Here is an 18,727-nt window from a genome sequence, read left to right on the forward strand (position 1 = left end):
CCTACCCTGAGAAAGTCTTTTAACACTTACAACCCCTCCTTCCAAGGTACCACTGGTGTATTTCTGTTTTGTGGTCACGGAACAGAAAAATTCTGGATTCTGACTCACAAGTGTCTACTTTAATTGCGAAGTATGTTGCTTCCTAAGACAATGGGGAAGAAATAAGGTCTTACCAATGAGCAGTGCAATGACATCAAGCATCTCACTTCATTTTGAGTAAACCTCACATTTGAGCAGACGTAACTCATGTTTATGGGTGGCATGTTTTAAGATACTGTAGGATTACAGAATCACAATCTTTTCAAAACAAATAAGGTCAAAAAGATGTTTTACACAAACTTATCAGGAACCATAGTATAACAAGAAAAAAGATAATGTGAAACTCTTGTGACTTTAAGTAGTTTCAAAATCAATTCCATATTATTCTGTTCTTTCTTATTCTGATAATTGAGAATAATTTTCTCCAGCACTGCAGTGCTTTTAACTGACTCATATGTTCCTCAGTCACTGACAAAGGCTTCCATAATAAGCAGCAAAGCAGCACTGCAAGTGTCAAATTCTTCAGTCTTGCTTTCACCAATTTCCTCTATTAAATTAATATTCATAGTCACATTTGGACACCACTCTGGCTTGAAACAGCACCAGCATGTGGGACTGAGGGAACAAGCACTTCATTTTTTTTTTTGTTAAGTAGAGGCCTCAAATTCCTTCTGCACACTTATGTAACTAAACAGGGGAGAGAAGTGGCCTCTTGCACTGAGAACTGAACCCTCCAAACTCATACCTAGGATGGGGATGAGATACACTGAAAAATTCAACACACTTTGTAATGAATGAGTCAAATGAACAAAATCACGCCATCACTCTACAGACTGTATCAGCTCTAAGAGGGAGGATTTATGGAAACATATATAGGAAAGCAATGTAGCCCTGTGGCTCCACAGTATTTTGTCCAGGCAAATCTATCACATTTTATTGGAAAAATAACCACTGCTAAGTGGCCCCTCTGTGTAGGATTTGTGTAAATTGGATGTAGAATTTAAAAAATCTAGCCCATTTTCCACAGGGTACCAGAAGAAATTTTTATAAACTCCAATAGTAGAACGGGAGTGGGTAATAGTTATATATATTCACATTTGTAGCCTGTGAGTAGCAATAGCTGTATGTCTTATCTTGTATAAGATACGCTCCGTCAGCTACAAGCCGTAATCACACCAGACTTTCATTCATATCTTCAGCTCCTGGCGCTAAGCCGCCTCGGCAGGAGCACAGAAGGCAGGGTGGGATGGTGAGAGGTAGATTGCTTCATCTGCATAAAAGTAACTGCGGGATGGGAGGAAACATCTCGTAATTACAACACGGGACGGAAATTAAGGTCTCTACCAACTCTGCCATAGACGAAGTTGAGTATCCCTGCCAAAAAGCTCTCCGACAGCCCTTTCTCCAGCTGCAAAGCCGGGGCAGGGGGGCACAGGGGTACCCGCACAGTGAGCGTCCCTGAGCACCCGGAGGTGTTCTCCGATGGCGGCAGGACCTTTGCCGGGCTGGAGGACCAGCTGCCCAGGCCGCGCCGCCCCGGCCCTCCCCGCTGGCCCGAGCCGGTAACGTTGCGGTGTTCTGGGACGGGGTCACCACGGCGGCCTTCGGGAATTCCCGGAAGGAATCCACGGCGTTGCGAGGGAGCCGTGTCCCTCGGCTGCCCACCCCCCGCGGCCGCTGCGGAGGCCGGGCCGGGCCGGGCAGTTCCCCAGCCGGGTTTCGCGGTGCCCCGGCAGCAGGTGCTCCCGCCCGCCCCGGCTCTGCCCGGCGGGCAGCAGGGAGGGGCGGCCCGGCGGCGGCCAGCGGGGCCCCGTGCAGCGCCTCCCGCAGTACGGCGGGGATGCGGGCGGCGGCGGCGGGCGAGGTGAAGGCGACCTTGCGGCCGCTCCTCCCGCCCGCGGTGGCGGCTGCCAGCGGGCTGCAGGTGGGTGGCAGCCCGCGGGGGCTCGAGAGCTCGGCGGCCGCGGGCGGGCCCCGGCGATGGCGGCAGGGGGAGCGCCGGGCCGCGGCCGCCCCGCTCCGCGCCCCCGCCCCGGCGCCGCCCACCGCTGGGGCCGGGCCGGCGCGTGTGTCCGCACGGGGCCGCGGCTCCGGCCCTGCCCCCGGCGCCTCCCTGAGGTCGCCCGGCGGAGGTCGCCCCGGCGGCGGAGGCCGCGGCGCGGCGGTGCTTCCCGGGGAGGGAGGAGACAGCCCCAGCCCTGTGCCCCGGGGGGCCGGCGGGATCGCCCCGCGCCTCGGCAGGCCCCGTCCCTCCGGGAAGTTCTCCCCGACCTGGTCGCTGCCGACTCCGGTGGAGCCGCGGGCCGAGCTGGCGGGGCGGCCGTGCCCCTTCCCCAGCGCCGGCCCGGCCCGGCCCGGCCGCCGGGCTGCGCCGTCCCGGAGACCCGCGGGCACCGGGAGCCTGAGAAGAAATTAAAAGTTATTTCAGGTACTCTTACCTTCCCTGCCGTCCCCCTGCTTCTAACTTTTGGCGTTGGTTTTCTGGGTTTTCTTTTAATAACTCTGTGAGAAAGTGTAGGTTTATTCCCTGCGCTTTGAGTGAGAGAACCGGCTGCATAAGTTGGCTTGCTCTATCTAGTAGAACCGTAATAAGTGTTGGCTTCACCATTCTCAGATCTGGCTGTGGCTTTTAAGTTTTAATTTCTCTTAAAAATTAATTTTCAGTCACCTGTGTGTTTTGGACGTAATCCTGCAGGCATGTCTGAGTAACGCCGGGCATGTAGGGTTGTATTTGTGGAGCGGTGACGTTATTTTATAATGCCCCCGGGGGAGGAAACTCCGCTGGGCTGTGCTTTGCAGCACCTTCTGCAGTCGGACCTGGCCCTGTCTGACACTCCCGTGCCAGGTTCTGGTTTGGTAGCTCTGACAGGGCCAAATAGCCCTTAGGCGATGGTGTTGCCGAAAGTTGGGTTAAGTAAACCCATCCTGCTGAACAGTAAACCACGCTTCTTGAACAACAGATGTATTGAAATGTCTTGTTTACTGTGTCTTGTCCTCTTGATCTGTGTTTGCAAAGCAGAGTCATAGTTCATAATTGCGGCTCTTAGGGTTATGCAATTAACGACATACTTAAGATAGCAGTAGTATAGTCTTTTGATCTAGAAGGAAAATAAACCATTCAAGTATGTCTGGGTTTTCAAACTGGCAGGGTATTTCCTCTTCCACTGTCTCCTTACCACGAACCATTTGCCCATATAGCATGCCAGCTAGTTGAAAATAAGACTTCTTCCAAGACTGTATTAGATATATTTTAGTGAAATAAATTTTCTATCTGGTGATGCTCCAAAGTGTAATCTGTCATGAATAGATATGAATTCAAGCATGTTTTTATTTTAAAGAGAATTTGTTATGTCAGTTTAAAACATTTGCAACAATTTTAAGGAAGTAGGGGGAAATTTTTCTGTTTTCTCTCTCCCTGCTCCCCCTTCTTTTTTATTAATTAGACTGTTTAGTCTTGAGAACTCAAAAAGTTCCTTTCTTTTTATCTTTTCCAGATGGGGGTAGTTGAAACATATCTAGGTATTTCATCTGTCTACAAACCTTGCCATGGTTATTACACCTTTATTACTACACTGGACTTCCATAGGGCAGCAGTCACTCGGTGGTGTTATAATTAACATTACCATTTGCAGTCTTTTTAAAAATGCAGTCATTATTTATGAGGTCCTGATAGACAGAACTCCACTAGCAATATTTTTACATATCTGCAAATCACAACACATTTTAAAAAATGTCGTCTAATAATGTAAATGCAGAGAAGTGGAATTTATTGAAAGTATGCCATTTAAAAACAGCCCCATACTCCCAACCTGACAGAGCGTAAAGGGATTATCCAGACTTGACTCATCTGTGTAGATTGTGCATTTCAGTCTGACTGCTGAGTTGAGCAACACTCCTCTGGAGTGATTTCACTGCCTGCTTCTCTGGGTTGTATGAACTTTTAAAAGCATTATTGGTGTTCCAGAGCTGTTCATATTTTTGAAGAAAACTAGTCTTGCAGTCAGTAAGACTTGGAAAGATTGGAGATTCAGTTTGATATTTGATTAAACCTCTTTACTGTTCAATTTTACATAGGTAAATTGAAAACCTTATGAGGTTTTATTCTGTGAGATCTTATACATCCAACATGCAGTTGAAAATACTCTTTAAAAAAGCTGGAAAAAAAGCAATTCAGTGTGAAGTGAAATGAGGAACTTGTTTGGCTCAGGTCAGTTTTTGTTGTACTCAGAAATGGCTAAGGCTAAGCATCTCCATTCAGTAGAAAGGAGATTTGTGACTTAGTTCGACTTCTTGCATTACAGAAGTCATGAAATCTTGTTTGGTATTTTCTGCATCAGATCCACAACTTCTATTTAGAACCAGTAATCAAAAAAAAAAAAAGTCTGCCTTAAAAACTTTCTGTCTGCATAGTTTTTTCCTTGGTTGCACTTTATTTTTTAATTAAAACAGATCATAATCTGGATTTTCTAGCCTTAGCTTGCAATCATCAATTTCTTCATAGTCTGTATTTTAAATAATTCTTAAAAAGTGAAGTGCTTCATAGAGAGTAACAGTAGTAAGAAAGTGGGAGCGAGGGTTATAGTAACTAAGAGGAAGGATAGAAAATGTGTGATGTAAAACTTCTCCTTTTCCTCTTCTGTAAATATTATTCTGCTGCTTTTGCCGTTCTATGAAGCAGTGTCCCACACATGGGTAGGTAGTCATGGATAAGAGTTTTTTTATTTTATTTGAGAGATATTTCATCGTTCACTCATTTCCGTAGTGTTTGTTGCTATGGCATCTAGATGGCGGCCTTATTAGTGATCAAGGTGATTACACTCTGTTTTTTTGACTTGTGGTGCTGAAAACTGTATCTGAGGTACTGTGAGAAACAGATGTTGTACCAAGACTGCAGTGAGTTGTTTCTTTGAAGAGACTGAAATGTTTCTGTCCTCAGACTGAAGTTGTTGTGTAGTGATTCTTTATATCTCTTATTATATATAGTTATGTTTAAAATGCCTCATGTCTCCAAGCTTGCTAAATATTTACAATAAATATACTACTTCTGCCATATGTTTGAAGCAAGAAACCCATTAATCGTACAAGCCCATATTTTTATGCTTGAAAGAATTGACACTTCATCTTAATTACTAAATTATATGTTAAACGTAGAATATAATAAGAACAGAGGTGAGATGGTGTAACAAGCAGCAGTCATTATTTTTACCTCATGGTCTCAAACTGCAGTTATTTCAGTTAGCAAATAGATAGAAAATCAATTGTAATCTGCTCATAATTGCCTTCCTGGTAGAGTTATGAGGCATTTCACCTGCTCTTATCTCTTCTCCATGCCCTCCCCATCTCCCTTTTTTCTTCTTTTTTAATTCATTATTTTTTTCTCACTATCTGTATTTTTTCCTCTATATGCCTTGTAGAATAGGCAGATCTCCAGAGTTAGAGGAGATTTTTCACTGTAAAGCTCTGCATCTTTAAATGTTTTTGTGTAACAGCTTGAGGCTCTGTCAAAAGGCATGTCCATTACCAAGTTGTTTAGTGATGAGCAGAAAGTGACGGAGGATTTCATAACCTTGGGGCTTTCTGCTTAGATGAACTAGGCATTTCTCTTTTACCTATCAGGACTGATTACTTCAGGTTAGATCACATTTCTTGTGTAAAAGGCTGGGCTTGTGCTACCAAAAATCCAAATTGTGTTTTGCTTAGCACAAAGTGCTGGGGTTGACATTTGACACTGACTTTTGCATTCTGCAAGGATATATTACCCAGTTAAGGAATTATTTTAGGTTTTTGGTAAACTCAAGCTCTATTCATTCTTGAGTCATAGCTGCAGAGTGAGAGTGTTTTGAAAGCGTACCTTAATTTTAAGACTTGTACTTCAGCTGTCCTGACTGGAAAGGTCCAGACAAGGCGTTTTCAAAGTTTGCCCTGGGGAGTAACGAAGCTCATCCTCTGCAACTGTGAGATTCATCATTCTTCCAGGCTTACCTCACAGCATGTGCCAGACTACCTCTTCTGTCGGCTTGGCCATTTTAAGGTTGTATTTGCTTGATTCATGATACCAGTGTAACACTTTAAAATTGGACATACATCATCCTCCTCCCTGGGAGGGTAGATGTCTGTTTATATATTTATATGTTTGTGTGTGAATGGGTAGATAAATAAAAAATAGAATGCTAGACCATCCCAGGATCTGCTGTCCTTTGAATGTAGCAATTTCATATGTGCTAACAAATGTAGCTCCCAATATTTCTGTTTTAGACCAAAATGATTTGGTTCTAAATTCTTTCAGGATAAAGATGTCCTTTGCATAAAATTTCCGCAGGATTATACAGACTATTTAAAATGTATTCCATCTTAAAATTATAGGGTTTTTGTGGGTGGATAGTGAAGAAATGTAAGCTTTATTCAGGAGGGAGGATTTTACTTTATAGGAAACTGATATTTTGAGAAAAGAGTGGGGAGAGAGGAGGGAGAGGCAAAGCAAGACGTTCAATGGTTTGGAGTGCAGGAACGTTTAATGGACGTTATTAATCCTCCCAATGAAAGAAATACAGTAATTTCTTTTGGTATGAAAGGAATGTCTTGGGAGGTGGTTGAAAGTTGCAGAGGAGTGCCAGGGACTGGAGAATCAGTGAAGCTGGAGTTGTTCAGTAAATGTGACATAGGTTATTGCAAATACTTGAAAAGCACTCTGCTACAGGTAGGTAAAGCTCAGAGGCTGGGAAGCATCTTAAATAGTAAAATCCTTGAGCCTTTTGCTAATAGGTAAAAACTCACAGGATAATTCCTAAATGACTGTTTGTGTGAGCCATACTCCCTTATGAGCTGTAAAAACTAATGTGTTAAGTTGTGAAATCAATGAATCAGTCCCATCAAACTTTGAAGTTTTGTGATGAACTGAAAATTTCTCTTTTGCTATGACTTAGACCTTTCATTTTAGGATTAATGAAATTTGGTGGTTTGGCAGAGATTGCCTGGAAAAGGGACAGATTGCATTTCCTTAAGCAGAAGCTACTTTCCTTTAACAGAAGCTACTTCCCTAGTCTCCTTTTGTTCTTTAAACTGTTAATGTAAGTAGGTGGTATGTAATTCTTCATCTCTGTGCTTTACCAGTTGCCATTATAGTTGGTGCCCTGACTCTGAACAGGCCTCTTCAATCCTTTGTCATCTGTATAGCTAATCTTTGAGTCGCTGATTTATCTGATCTTTCTAGATTCAATGCATGGCCTCATTCTTGATGAGAAACGGTTCTCTTATAAAAAGTGCCATAAACACTTCCATGGAGATATGCACTTTATCTTAGTGGAGAGTCCTGGAGCATCATAGTTTGCAGCAACATCCCCTAAGGCCTCTCCACCTTAAAACTTTCAACTCATTTGAAAACCTCAGATGATTTTTCTTCAGCAGTAATTCCAATACAAGCTATTTGTAATGCCAGATACACCTCTGGAAATGGTTTGTTCTGGCTAGAGAAGGGCTGTGATGTACAAATGCCCAGGGCTGTGCACCTGGGTTCACAAGTCTCTGTAGCAGCTGCTTCTGGGATTTGTGCTGCCATTCTTGCTGGGCTGCCAACTGGACTTTTGCTGCTCTTGCCAAGCTGTGAATTGGACTCATTAGAGTTTCTGGAACTGTCACTGTTGGGATTACAGTCTGGCTTTCTTGAAGTTGTTGTTGAGCTATAGCCCATGCTTACTGATGAAAGATTAAAGTCAGAGTTTTCTGCTTCAACTGCTGTTTCCCCAGCCACTTGTTCACTTGTCTTTTAGTAACTTTTTACTGTAGCTGTTGTGTGGAAGAAAATAACATCTGGTATCATGTGTACATTGATATGACTTTCATCTGATTCCAGCGAAAGACAGCATGGCTCATAAATGTGTTTATTTAGGTAGTGCCTACTTGCTGGAGTTTGACTTTACTGCCAGGACTCATTCAAAATCGTGACTTTCTTTCTTATGAGCTCTTTGCTCTGTTTACTGAATTGGCTGTCACTTATAAGTGAAAACCACCCTTGCCTAATAAATTAGGAGAAACTAAACTACAGATCTCACAAAGATTTAGCGTGCATTTGCATTGTGGAATTATGCAGCCAATCTTTTTCAAGACTGAGAATAATTGTCCTTTGGCTTTGATAAGTATAACTGTGTTGGTACCGTGCGTGGCCTCTCCATAAGGTTTTGTTCACTATTTGGTGATGGTCTTCCATCTGATTTGTCTCATAAAACTGGCAGCTCCAAAGTTTTGTGAGGCTGTGGTAGCAATCTGTAGTTCACACGGGACATCTTGCTAAATTTTGGATGCTAGTATGTTACAAATCAGCTCCCTTTTGATATATACAGCTGTTGCAAGAGAGACCTCAGATAAGTGAACTCATTAGTGTGAAACAAGCATCATCATCTTAAAGGCTGATCTTTCTTGCTGCCTACTTCTGTGAGCAGTTTGATTTGTTCATCTGCAGCTTGGATATACTCATCAGAGCCTGTGGGAGCTCTGATGAGAAAATGTTTGTAGCAGGCAGACTGAAAACAGATGCCTCCAGTGGGCATTGTAAATAGGGTTTAGTTCATCTGCTGACATGGAATCCTTTTGTGGAAAGTAAAGCCTCATCCCTTGATAAGTGCAAGATGATGTTGCAGAAATAGGTAATAAGGCCAAATAGGCTGTATTAGCATCGTGTCAAGCAGAGTGATCATTTACCTCTTTGTGGCCCTGATGAGTTTGCATTTGGAGCATTTGGAGCACTGTGTCCAGTTTTGGTCTCTGAAGGACAGGAGAAGACACTGATTTACTGGGCAAGTCTAGTGGCCGGCTACCAGGATGATTAGGGTGCTGAAGTACCCTGTGTATAAGGAGAGGCACTGGGAGAGCTGAATTTGTTCAGCCTTATTTAAAAGAAGACTAGGGGGGATCTTATTGCTGTCTTCAGCTGTCTCCAGGGTATGGAGAAGACAAAGTACTCTGGAGGCATGTAGCAAAAGGGAGAGAGACAGCAACTGCAAGTTAGAGCAAAAAAATTCTGGCTGGAGATTAAGAAAAATGTCACCATGAGGATAAATATTAAATAAATATTAAATGTTGGGGCAGGTGTTTGGGGAGACTGTGGAGTCTCCAGTCTAGGAGATACTCAGAAGTTGACTTGGAAAAAACACGGAGCAACCTACTGTAGTTGACCCTGTGTTAAGTGGGGGCTTGTTGGACTAGCTGGCCTCCAGAGATCCCTTCAAAACTACATTATTTAATACCGAATGTTAATAGCATCATCAGTTCTGAATTAAGTATTCCCATTTGCATCTGTTGTTATCAGACCTAACTTCATGACGAGATGGGACTCTGAAAAGCAAAGTGTAAGTTCTGGGGGCCCAAAAGGGCTCAAAGTATTAGCCTTAATGAAGAAGTCTGTGCATGAGTTCACAGGTCTAAAATCTAGCTGGCTTTCCAACTAAATGGAAGGAAATTTGGTCTGCAATATTAATTTCTACTTTAAAAGTTGCAGACTTCTGAGCTCAGAGTGAAATGACTCTGAAACTGTGAAGACCTAGAAAAATCATGTGAAATCACTAATATGGTTCATCTCTTTCTGATGGATTAGGTTATTAAACAGAAGTGAGCAATCCATTTTATTAATGTGTAAAAATTCAGGATTTCAAAGCCTGGTGTATATAGCTCAAGGGACTTTCTGGTGGTCTCTCCTGAGTTCAGGGATACAGTAAATCTGAAGAAAAGCTATACTTAAATGACAGGAAGTAACATAGACTTCTGTGTAGGTGTTTGCTTTCTATTTCTTTTTGAACTTGTATTTGCAGCTACAGTAACTCACTTTGTATAAGATCTGGCTATTGTTGCTACTTGTCAGGTCTATTAAAAGCTTCCCCAGAAAGTAAGAAACAATTATGTACTAAGTAGGTCTTGACAAGCTGCATGATCTGTCTCCCCAGATTCTTAACTTACTAAATGCGGGTAAAAATTGAATCTTAACATGTTCTCCGAGTCTTTCATCCCGGTAGAGAGTAAATGGCAAGGTTGAAAGTCTTGCAGAAAATCCACTGCTGGCAGCTATCTCACAGAAGGCTCCAGTCCAAAAGGACAACTGCAGCCGTGTGGTACAGGCACAGGAATTGTCTCTCAAATAAGCATAACACTGTGAAGCCATTTAGGGCAACACAGAGTCCAACTAACACCTTGAACTCTGTCCAGGAACCCTGGAGATTACGGAGCTCTGTTGCCAGCAGCATGGCCTGAAACACAACCTGGCCATGTCTCTAGACAGTTTGAGAGGCCTATTTTCCTCTGACGAGCTTTTCAGACTCTTAATAATAGTCTGTGGCACAGATAAAAGATGTTAGGTTGACTAGCTAAGTCTCTTAAACTTGTATTTAAATGAAGAGAATACTTTTTTTTTCACATAAACATGTTAGTTTTGTTAGAGGATTTTCTTCTGACAGAACAAATTTGAATAAAAGTACTTTGCTAAGCATGATGGTGTACGCTATGTGCAATTGTAGGCATTGTTTGGCTGCCCAGTATTGTCACAGGGAAAGTTAATTAGACAGTTCAAATTTTCATGCTCAGAAAGCATCCAGACAGCGTGACTCTTTCTGGAAGTGGGAGAAGATCAAATCTAACACGTACGTATTGCTGGAAATTCTTTTTTTCTTTTTTTTTCCCCCCCAGTATACTTTGTGTCTCAGTGTCTGCTTCAATTAATAAATAATAAAATTAAAAAATAAGTTAAACAGAGTGGGTCTAGTTCTAATCTTAAAATAAGCACTGCTCCTCCATTTGATACGGAAATGGGCAGCGCATTCCTCACTCCCCTGGTGTTCCATCTTAGTGCATGGGAGGGGGTTTCAGTGCTTCCTGGCTTGCAAACCTGTGAATACTTCCTGGTAGAGCTGGAAGGCCCAGCATTAAAGTATCCAAACTGCAGGTTGAATTTCCTTGGGTTACCTTGGCAGTTTGTGTAAAACAGGATAAGCCCTTTGGTGTCTATAGACTGGAATTTGAAAAACTGGAGGATGTTTCTTGTTGGGTTTTTTTTTAAGGATTTTTAGTTTCAGTAATTTTCTTGATAACTAAAGATGGTTTGTACTCTTGCATCCCTAAAAAGGACAGAAATAAACACAAGATATTAAGTAGAGTTTTAAAGAAAGCAAAAAAAACCCCTGTCAGACCTACCTCATGGTGCTAGTGGCAGCTATTGTATTTTTCCCTTATATTTGCATTTTTAAATATGATAAAAAGGTGGGGAGTTTTGCACAGAAAATGGTAGCTGAGGGCTCGGTCCTAAAGAAAGACTTCACCAAATGGAGTGGGTCTTACATATGGCTGTATCAGAATAGGGGGTGAAGGGGTCTACCATTATGAATACAGGCAGAGTTGCAAAACTGAACCTTAACCAGACAAACTGTGGAAATGGTCATATTGCTTATGTGCCTAGCAAAGGCAAACGTTTCCCTGGCACATCTGGTGCAATATTCTTGTGTGTCTGTTCCCCCAAAAACCCAAGAATTTCTGGCCACGTGACTTACTGCCCTTGGAAACAGACTTATGTGATCATGATGTCTGGGTGTGTGCCCCGGTATATGTGTGCAGGTGGGGTTATAGTGGCTTGTAAGTTTGTGCTGGGTTTTAACCACACTTGAGTTGGAGCATCCACTTAAAAATGGGAAAATCCTTGAGGCTCTGATGTCTCATTGTGGCAGAGGTGGCCAGCAGTGTCCCGGGCTATGTTAGAAGGAGTGGTGCAGCAGGTCAAGGGAGGGATCCTTCCCCTCTGCTCAGCACTGGTGAGACAACCTGGAGTGCTATGTTCCAGTGCCGGGCTCCCCAGTACAAGAAAACATGGACAAATTGGAGTGAGTTTAATAAAGGACTAGGAAGGTGATAAAGAGACTGGAGCATCTCTCCTAGGAGGAAAGGCTGAGAGAACTGAGACTGTTCCACCTGGAGATGAGAAGGCTCATGTGTTTCTTATCAATGTATATAAATACCCAAAGAGTGTGTGCAAAGCAGATAGAGCCAAGATCTTTTCAGTGGTGCCCATGGACAGGACCAGAAGCAATGGGCATAGACTGTTCACTCTGAACATCAGGAAATGCATTTTTACTGTGAGGATGACCAAGCACTGGCACAAGCTGCCCAGAGAGGTTGTGGAGTCTCCATCCTTGGAGATGTTCAGATGCTGTCTGGACAGGGTCTGGGCAACTGGCTCTTGGTGGTCCTGCTGAAGCAGAGGATTTGGACTAGATGACCTTCAGAGATCTATTCCAACCTCAGTGATTCTGTGATACTGTAGAAGGAGCATAGCATAGGGATCCATGCCTACAATGAATATCTGAAGTTACGGTGCTGAGACAATGACTTTTTCACCATCCTCTTAGGTTAAAAAAAAAAAAAAGATCAAAACTATTTACTTTCAAAATGAAAGTCTGCTTCAGAAAATGTATTTCATTTCAGGAGCTACTTCTCAGGGTGGTACTGAAGGGTGACGCCAGTGTTTTTGCTGTTGCAGAATGCTGCTTTATGCTTTTTGTGTAGTTGGCTGGTGTGGCTCAAGCCTGTTGGGCTCCTAATGCAGGCAAATTGTGCAGCTGCAGGCGGGCACCTTGTCATCTCATGATGAACAGCTCATGGTCACTGCCTTTGTCTACCGACAGACAAGGAAACACTGGCTCTGTTTTTACCCATGGTTAGCAAAAAAGTAATCACTACTTATGATAAAACTTAGAGGTTTAATCTTCTCTTCAAAACATTAGAGGACGTCGTGATAAATGTTGCAGGTTTTGCACAAGTTTTGCATGCAGTCAATACTGCTGATCTAGTGGGATTACACTAGAAATTGTGGACATTCTGACCTTCTTTTAAGTGATACGCTTCTGGAATATGCGTCTCTGCTTTTTTAAATTTTAAAGATAACTAGAGAGAGATCAATCTTGTTTCAAAGAGTGAAAAAACTCTCCACCACTTCGTTTTAATACATTTGAAAGTGCATATTTTTCTACAAACATTTACACTGCATTTGAAAATACAATTGACCCTTATTCTAAATTATGGCTTTTTTAAAGGATAGTTATTCTCTAGGCAAAACATTACTCATCTTTATCATAATATCAGTCCTTTTTCTGAATTAATGACCACTTTCTACTGGTCATTTAATTCACTCTTCTATATAGTTGTAGAGTGGTGGTGGTTCTTTGTTTTTGTGACTGTGTGTAGATACAGTCTAGAGAACCACTTACCATTCCTTAAAACTAGGTAAACTTCTTTCAAGTGTTCTACTTAGGATAGTTTGCATCTCTTCACATACTAACTGGAAAAGAATTTCTGTTGTGTTTCCACCTTGTAATTTTAAAGATAAGCATCTCCCTTGCAGCTCTCAAGTCCAGCAGTAAATGGAGGATATTTTGCAATGGCACAGTGGTGAGTTGTATGCTGTAGCACACAACCTTCGTTTCTATTTTATAAATGCTATGGTACGTGATTGTTTTAACTTGTGCAATGTATTCTTGCAAATGCATCATTTATTACTGCAGGCTTAGCATAAAGTTCTACAATAAAAGATAATTAAATACTTTAATGGGACAAGTTGTCTTTCTAGTTGCTGCAATAATACTACTTGAGTTACAGAATGACCATTTTGTATGCTGGCGTAAAATAATTTATTTTTAAATAAGGCTTTGTTTTCAATGTGTTTGAAACAACAAGAGGTGGCTGGAACTAGGAGCTTTTGGGGGAGGGCACTTTTTCCCCTTTTTAATAGTGCTTCCATTATATCTTCAGCCTATGTTGGCTGAATTTCACAGATGCTCCAACTCTTCCTCAGGTCTTTCTGATCCTTCCATGCATGCTTTTCACACCAAACTGGGCAGTGTATGGGGCGGATGATCTCTTTCCCACCCCTCACCCAAACCGAGGGGTTCACCCTGGTCCGTGTCTCTCTACAGCATCCTGTCACCTTGCTGTGTGCCATTCGGAAATCTCCTTCTGCCACGGAGTCCCCAGGCTCATCACCTCCAGGCAATTCAGGATTTTGTGCTGCCCTGCTGTTTAATCAAGTGGCATTAGGGACCTGACAAGCACTGTACAAAATGTCCAATACCTGGCAGCCACAAAAATAGGATTTTATAGCTTACTCATCTTGCAAGACCAGAAATTTGAAGGAGCTGTTATGTTTGCTTTGTATTTTGGTGACCAGATTTAACTGGTCACCAGTTAAATGCTCTTTGTATTTTGGGTATGGTGATAGGAAATTGTTTAACTAGTTATTGGATTTGGAAGTTTTAGCACAAGAAGTAGAACTTGCCGTGTCCTTTTGCGATGTATACCTTCTAGTGATACTCTTACGGCTTTTCACAGATTTGATAGGAGAGCTACACTGCTTTGTACTAAGGTGTCTTTGGTGAGTTCATCATTCCCAGAAGGAAGCCTCATGTACTGGTTCAACCTTAATATGAACACTTTTCTATTATCACAAGTGTGATATAATAGGACTGTCTGACACTTTGTATACCTTGGACAGCCCAACGTCTTTTAGGGAAGAGCTGAGAAGATGCTTCCAGAACAGGAAGCTGGTTTAAGTAACTGATGCTGTGCATAAGGTAGAATTAGAGAATGTCTTCTTAATTCATGCAACTACAGCTTGCTAGAATATTTTCAGTAAATTAAACAATATAACGTTAGGTCTTCAGATTATATCTGTTCTTACTTTGGTCATAGTGCTGCAGCATAGTGTTTTCATGAACATTAATCTGCAACTAAAGTTTAGCCCTGGTTCCATGAAGATGGGGAGTAGGAGTGTGGGGGGTTGAGGAGGGACATGGAACAGGATAGTATTCTTATTGTTACAGTAGAGGACATAGAGGGGGCAGATCTTTGTGAGTGAACGTCTTACAACGTTATTTTTAAGGCAGATTTCTAAGCCAGATCATACACTTGCCCTAGATGTGCTTGTAGAGCCCTAAGTACACCAATTCTCTGCTGCAGAGTACTGTTTGCTATAGATGTCTGTAAAGGGTATCATGTGTCCTCTGCAAAGCAAGGATCACTGGTATTGCAAAAGAAATACCTAGCTCTAATCAGGGAGATACTCAATGAATGATTAGCCAAGTGATCCTCATTGCATTTATTGGTAGTTCTTGGACATAGGTGAACTGGACTGGTTTCCTATTTTGCTTACAGAAGTTTTAATATGCTTAACGTTATCCAATACTGGCAACTGAGGTAGTCTAAATACCACAGCAGGGACTGATTAGCTTTTTCAGATCAGTGCTTTTATTCACTGTTTGCAAAGAGGCTTAATCCAGTGCTGGAGATCAGGCATCCCACTGTGCTCGTGGGTAGCTTTCTCTCACTCTTTGTGTTCACAGTGGCAGAAATTAGTGAGGAGTCTCCTCCTTCCTCTGACTTAAAAGCCCCAAAATTGTGGTGTTAGTAGTTGTTTTTAGGAATGTTTAATGAATAGTGCAGAGAAACTATAGTTGGAGTTTCTTCTTTGAAGCTTAATATCTGGGCACATGATAAATGCATCAGCATAATAACATGATGGTATGTAATTCATTTACTATGTTGAATTGCTCTAATATCCACATAAAGCTTGAGAAGTTACTCAGAACAGTTCTAACAAACCTGTTCTCATTGTTTTCTTCTTTTAAATCACAGTAGATGTTTCCCAGCAGTTTGCCTGTCCTCACACACAGAGAAGGACAGCTGCCTCTGGTTCTCAGTATTGCTTTTAGTCATGTAATGATGCTGAAGTTCAGTAAATACGCTTTTCTAGTAATCATTCAGATGAACACTTGCAAATGTAGAATTCCTTCCTTCTGTGTGTTGACCTGTCTTCACTGAGGTTATCAGCAGTGGCAACTTCTTACTTGAAAGTCCACAGCGCTCCACTTATTTTTTTCTAGCATCAAACCTTGCTAGTTTTACATTGCTAAATGTCTGTGTTGGGCAATGAAAATGTTGGGCAGTGAGGGGAGATGTGGACTGGAGTTTGTGTTTCTATGTGGCTTACTTCAATTAAAAATAAAGACAATAAAAAGTTGGCTATAGCCTAGCTCCAGACTTTTGTTCAAATATTCTGTCATTGTGAAGAGATGGAAAGATCTTGGCATCTAGAACAGATCTATGGGGAAAAAAAAAGGAAAGAAATTCTCTTGCAAACAAATATGAGTGACTAGAGAACAAAAGAGTGGTTCATAGTTCCTTTCTATCAAGTGCTCTAATGTTTCTACTGCTTAAAAATATCCATTATTCCACATATTAATATTATGTGGTTTTAGTTTAATCACTTTCACCTTCCATTGAAATTATGCACAGATCCTCTAAGAGTTGTAAGTGCAAATTTGTTTCAATTATTGACTAATGTACAAAAGTGCCAGAAAATTCAGAAAGCTGTTTCTGAATACATTTCAGTACTTAGTGTGGGCTCCTTTCATACCTCCTTGTGCTTTATACCCCTATGATTAATTTTGCTAACAAGAAAAGGGGACTACAATAGATACTGATAGATTTATTTCTCTTTAATATTTTTCCTGACAAAGAACTTTTTGTTTCCACAATAGAGGGGATTATATTCCTTGAGACTGATATATTTTAATAGAAACTCACAATTTTTACTACTTAAAAAATAATTCTTTTCTTTGTTTCATGAATTAGAAACAATGAGGAGAAGCTGAAGTCTGCCCAAGCCAGGTGTTTCTTGTTGGCAGCCTGCTCCCTAATGACTCTGGCTCTCATACAGCAGCTGCCTGCTAGTCTCTTTTGTATGGCCTATTGTTGCTGCACACCCCTCGTTAATACACATGCTACCCGGGGCAGACCCTGAGAATGACATCAACTTGCTTATCTTAGAAACCTCCGAACCTGATGCAGGGTGGGGAGGTTGCCTTGCATCTGCCCAGCCAACTAATTGTGAGCTCTCTGGGTCGTGATTGGCTCCGCGGCTGCTCAGTAATAGGTTAAGCAAAGACATCGCGGGTCCATCTGTTCGTCCATTCATTGTTCTGCTTGCTTGCCTGAAGTCTGCAGCTGAAATCGTGTTAAGGAGTTGCTTCTGGAACACAGCTACGAGAAACTAATGTCTGTGTGTTTTCCAGCGAACGTAAGTATATGGGCTTCTCTCTGCACAAATGGGATGTTTCACCTTTCAGGTGTTTCAGTGTTACCAGTTTGCATTTGGACAATGAGCTAGCGTGTGTGTCAGCTGAGATTTGCACACTTTGGGTGTCTCTTGGAAAAAGAGGGAAAGAAAAACAGTTATGTCTTAAGACTAAGTATATTAAAAAGCATTGATCTCGCCCAGTGTGTTTTACTAAGGAACTTTCGAAAGCGTCGGTAATGGTGCGTTTCCCAGAATTTGAAAATGGTAGGCAGTAGCCATCAACAGAACAAATTCTCTCTAGCCCAGTGGGGAGATGAAGAGGTTTCAACTTTATAGGTATTTACCCTTTTTTTGCAAATAAGCTATTACTTACATTGTAACTAGTAGAAAAAGCTTTTAAGAAAAAAAAATTAAAGATGTTTTCCATTATACCATACAATGGGTGAAATTTCCTGTGTTTGTGAAAATAGGAAGAGCTCCATTGCGGGCTATCTGAAGATACTAGTGTATGATAGAGCATTAGGATGCTCTCAGATGTTCCAGTCAAAGGTTTTGTGCTTTGAAAGCTAGTTATCAGTGTGTCAGATCTAGCCTGGCTGTTTTTATAAAGTTTCTAATCTGTTTTGGTTTATGTTTTGAATTCGGATGTTAGGCTGAAGAACAAACACAGCGTACTCCATGAGCCTGTGTTCCAAGGATCCTGTAAAGAAAAGGAAAAAAAAAAACCAAACCAAAACAAAGACCTTCATATATCAGTTGGGAGGGAAAGAGAGCATATAAAAGGGTTAAAAAGAGGTTTGCATTTCTACCACATGCCCTATTGTTTGAACATATGCATGAGTCTATTGAAAGTTTTCAGAAGATGGGCAGGCCACCAGTTGCTGGTCTCCTGCAGTTCCAGTAGACATCTGTTGCCCCAGAGCATTAACCAATCTGTTCAATGGGACATCCCTCCTTTGTTGGATAGAATGATGCAGACAACAGCACTCGCTGAAATACAATGGTAATTAAATACATAGAAACTACAGCAGTAGGTATTTATTACATATTCATTATTTTATTTGCATTGTTGCAGTATCTTTTGGATACATTCTTCTTTTTCTTTTCCGATCAACTCTGCACTTCTGTTTATGCAAGTAATGAGTGTTTCAACAAACTGATTTCAATATTTTCCATTTCATGTGGAGAAGACTTAGAAAAAGTCTGCCTATGTGAAAGTATGGTGAACTATTTCCTTGTAGAATGTATCGTTAGAAACTTTTTGATGGTCTTTTGAGAATACACAATTTCTCTTATACTGTGCCACATGACACACTATATTACTCTTTGTTATTTTCCTTTGTGAACTAAATTTGCATTAAATTGCTTCTCTTATGCTCAATTGTAAGTGGAAAAAATTCTGAATACACAGTAAAAGATTAGATATCTACTTGCCTTTGAGAAATCACATTCCTTTGAGAAATATTTCTGGTTTGTCTGAAGGTGAATCAATAGGCTGCTTGTTGATGGTTAGTGGAAAATAGTGGTGACTTCTAAGAAATGGGAAAAGATTACACTTCTGCAGTGTAATAGCCCAGTGCTCATCTGGAT

At 41.5% G+C, this 18,727-nt stretch overlaps 1 protein-coding gene and 1 long non-coding RNA gene across 5 annotated transcripts in view; one reads left to right on the plus strand and one right to left on the minus strand.

Annotated features, from left to right (window-relative positions):
* The window catches only part of LOC135409565 (uncharacterized), an 80,846-nt gene extending 78,079 nt beyond the window's left edge, over positions 1-2,767 (minus strand). Inside the window, exon 1 of the long non-coding RNA XR_010428263.1 lies at positions 2,478-2,767. This is a non-coding gene — a long non-coding RNA (uncharacterized LOC135409565). The remainder of the gene's footprint in view (positions 1-2,477) is intronic.
* The window catches only part of ZC3H12C (zinc finger CCCH-type containing 12C), a 45,877-nt gene continuing 28,460 nt past the window's right edge, over positions 1,311-18,727 (plus strand). The window contains exon 1 of one of the 4 annotated variants that reach the window (XM_064645258.1): positions 1,311-1,963. In XM_064645258.1, the coding sequence (XP_064501328.1) occupies positions 1,880-1,963 (84 nt within the window). In that variant the 5' untranslated portion in view covers positions 1,311-1,879. Of the gene's footprint in view, positions 1,964-2,111; positions 2,468-15,800; positions 17,138-18,727 lie in introns of those variants that run through there. The other 3 variants (XM_064645261.1, XM_064645260.1, XM_064645259.1) reach the window with 3 other exon arrangements.

Source organism: Pseudopipra pipra, chromosome 2, assembly GCF_036250125.1.
Source record: "Pseudopipra pipra isolate bDixPip1 chromosome 2, bDixPip1.hap1, whole genome shotgun sequence".
Classification (NCBI taxonomy): domain Eukaryota; kingdom Metazoa; phylum Chordata; class Aves; order Passeriformes; family Pipridae; genus Pseudopipra; species Pseudopipra pipra.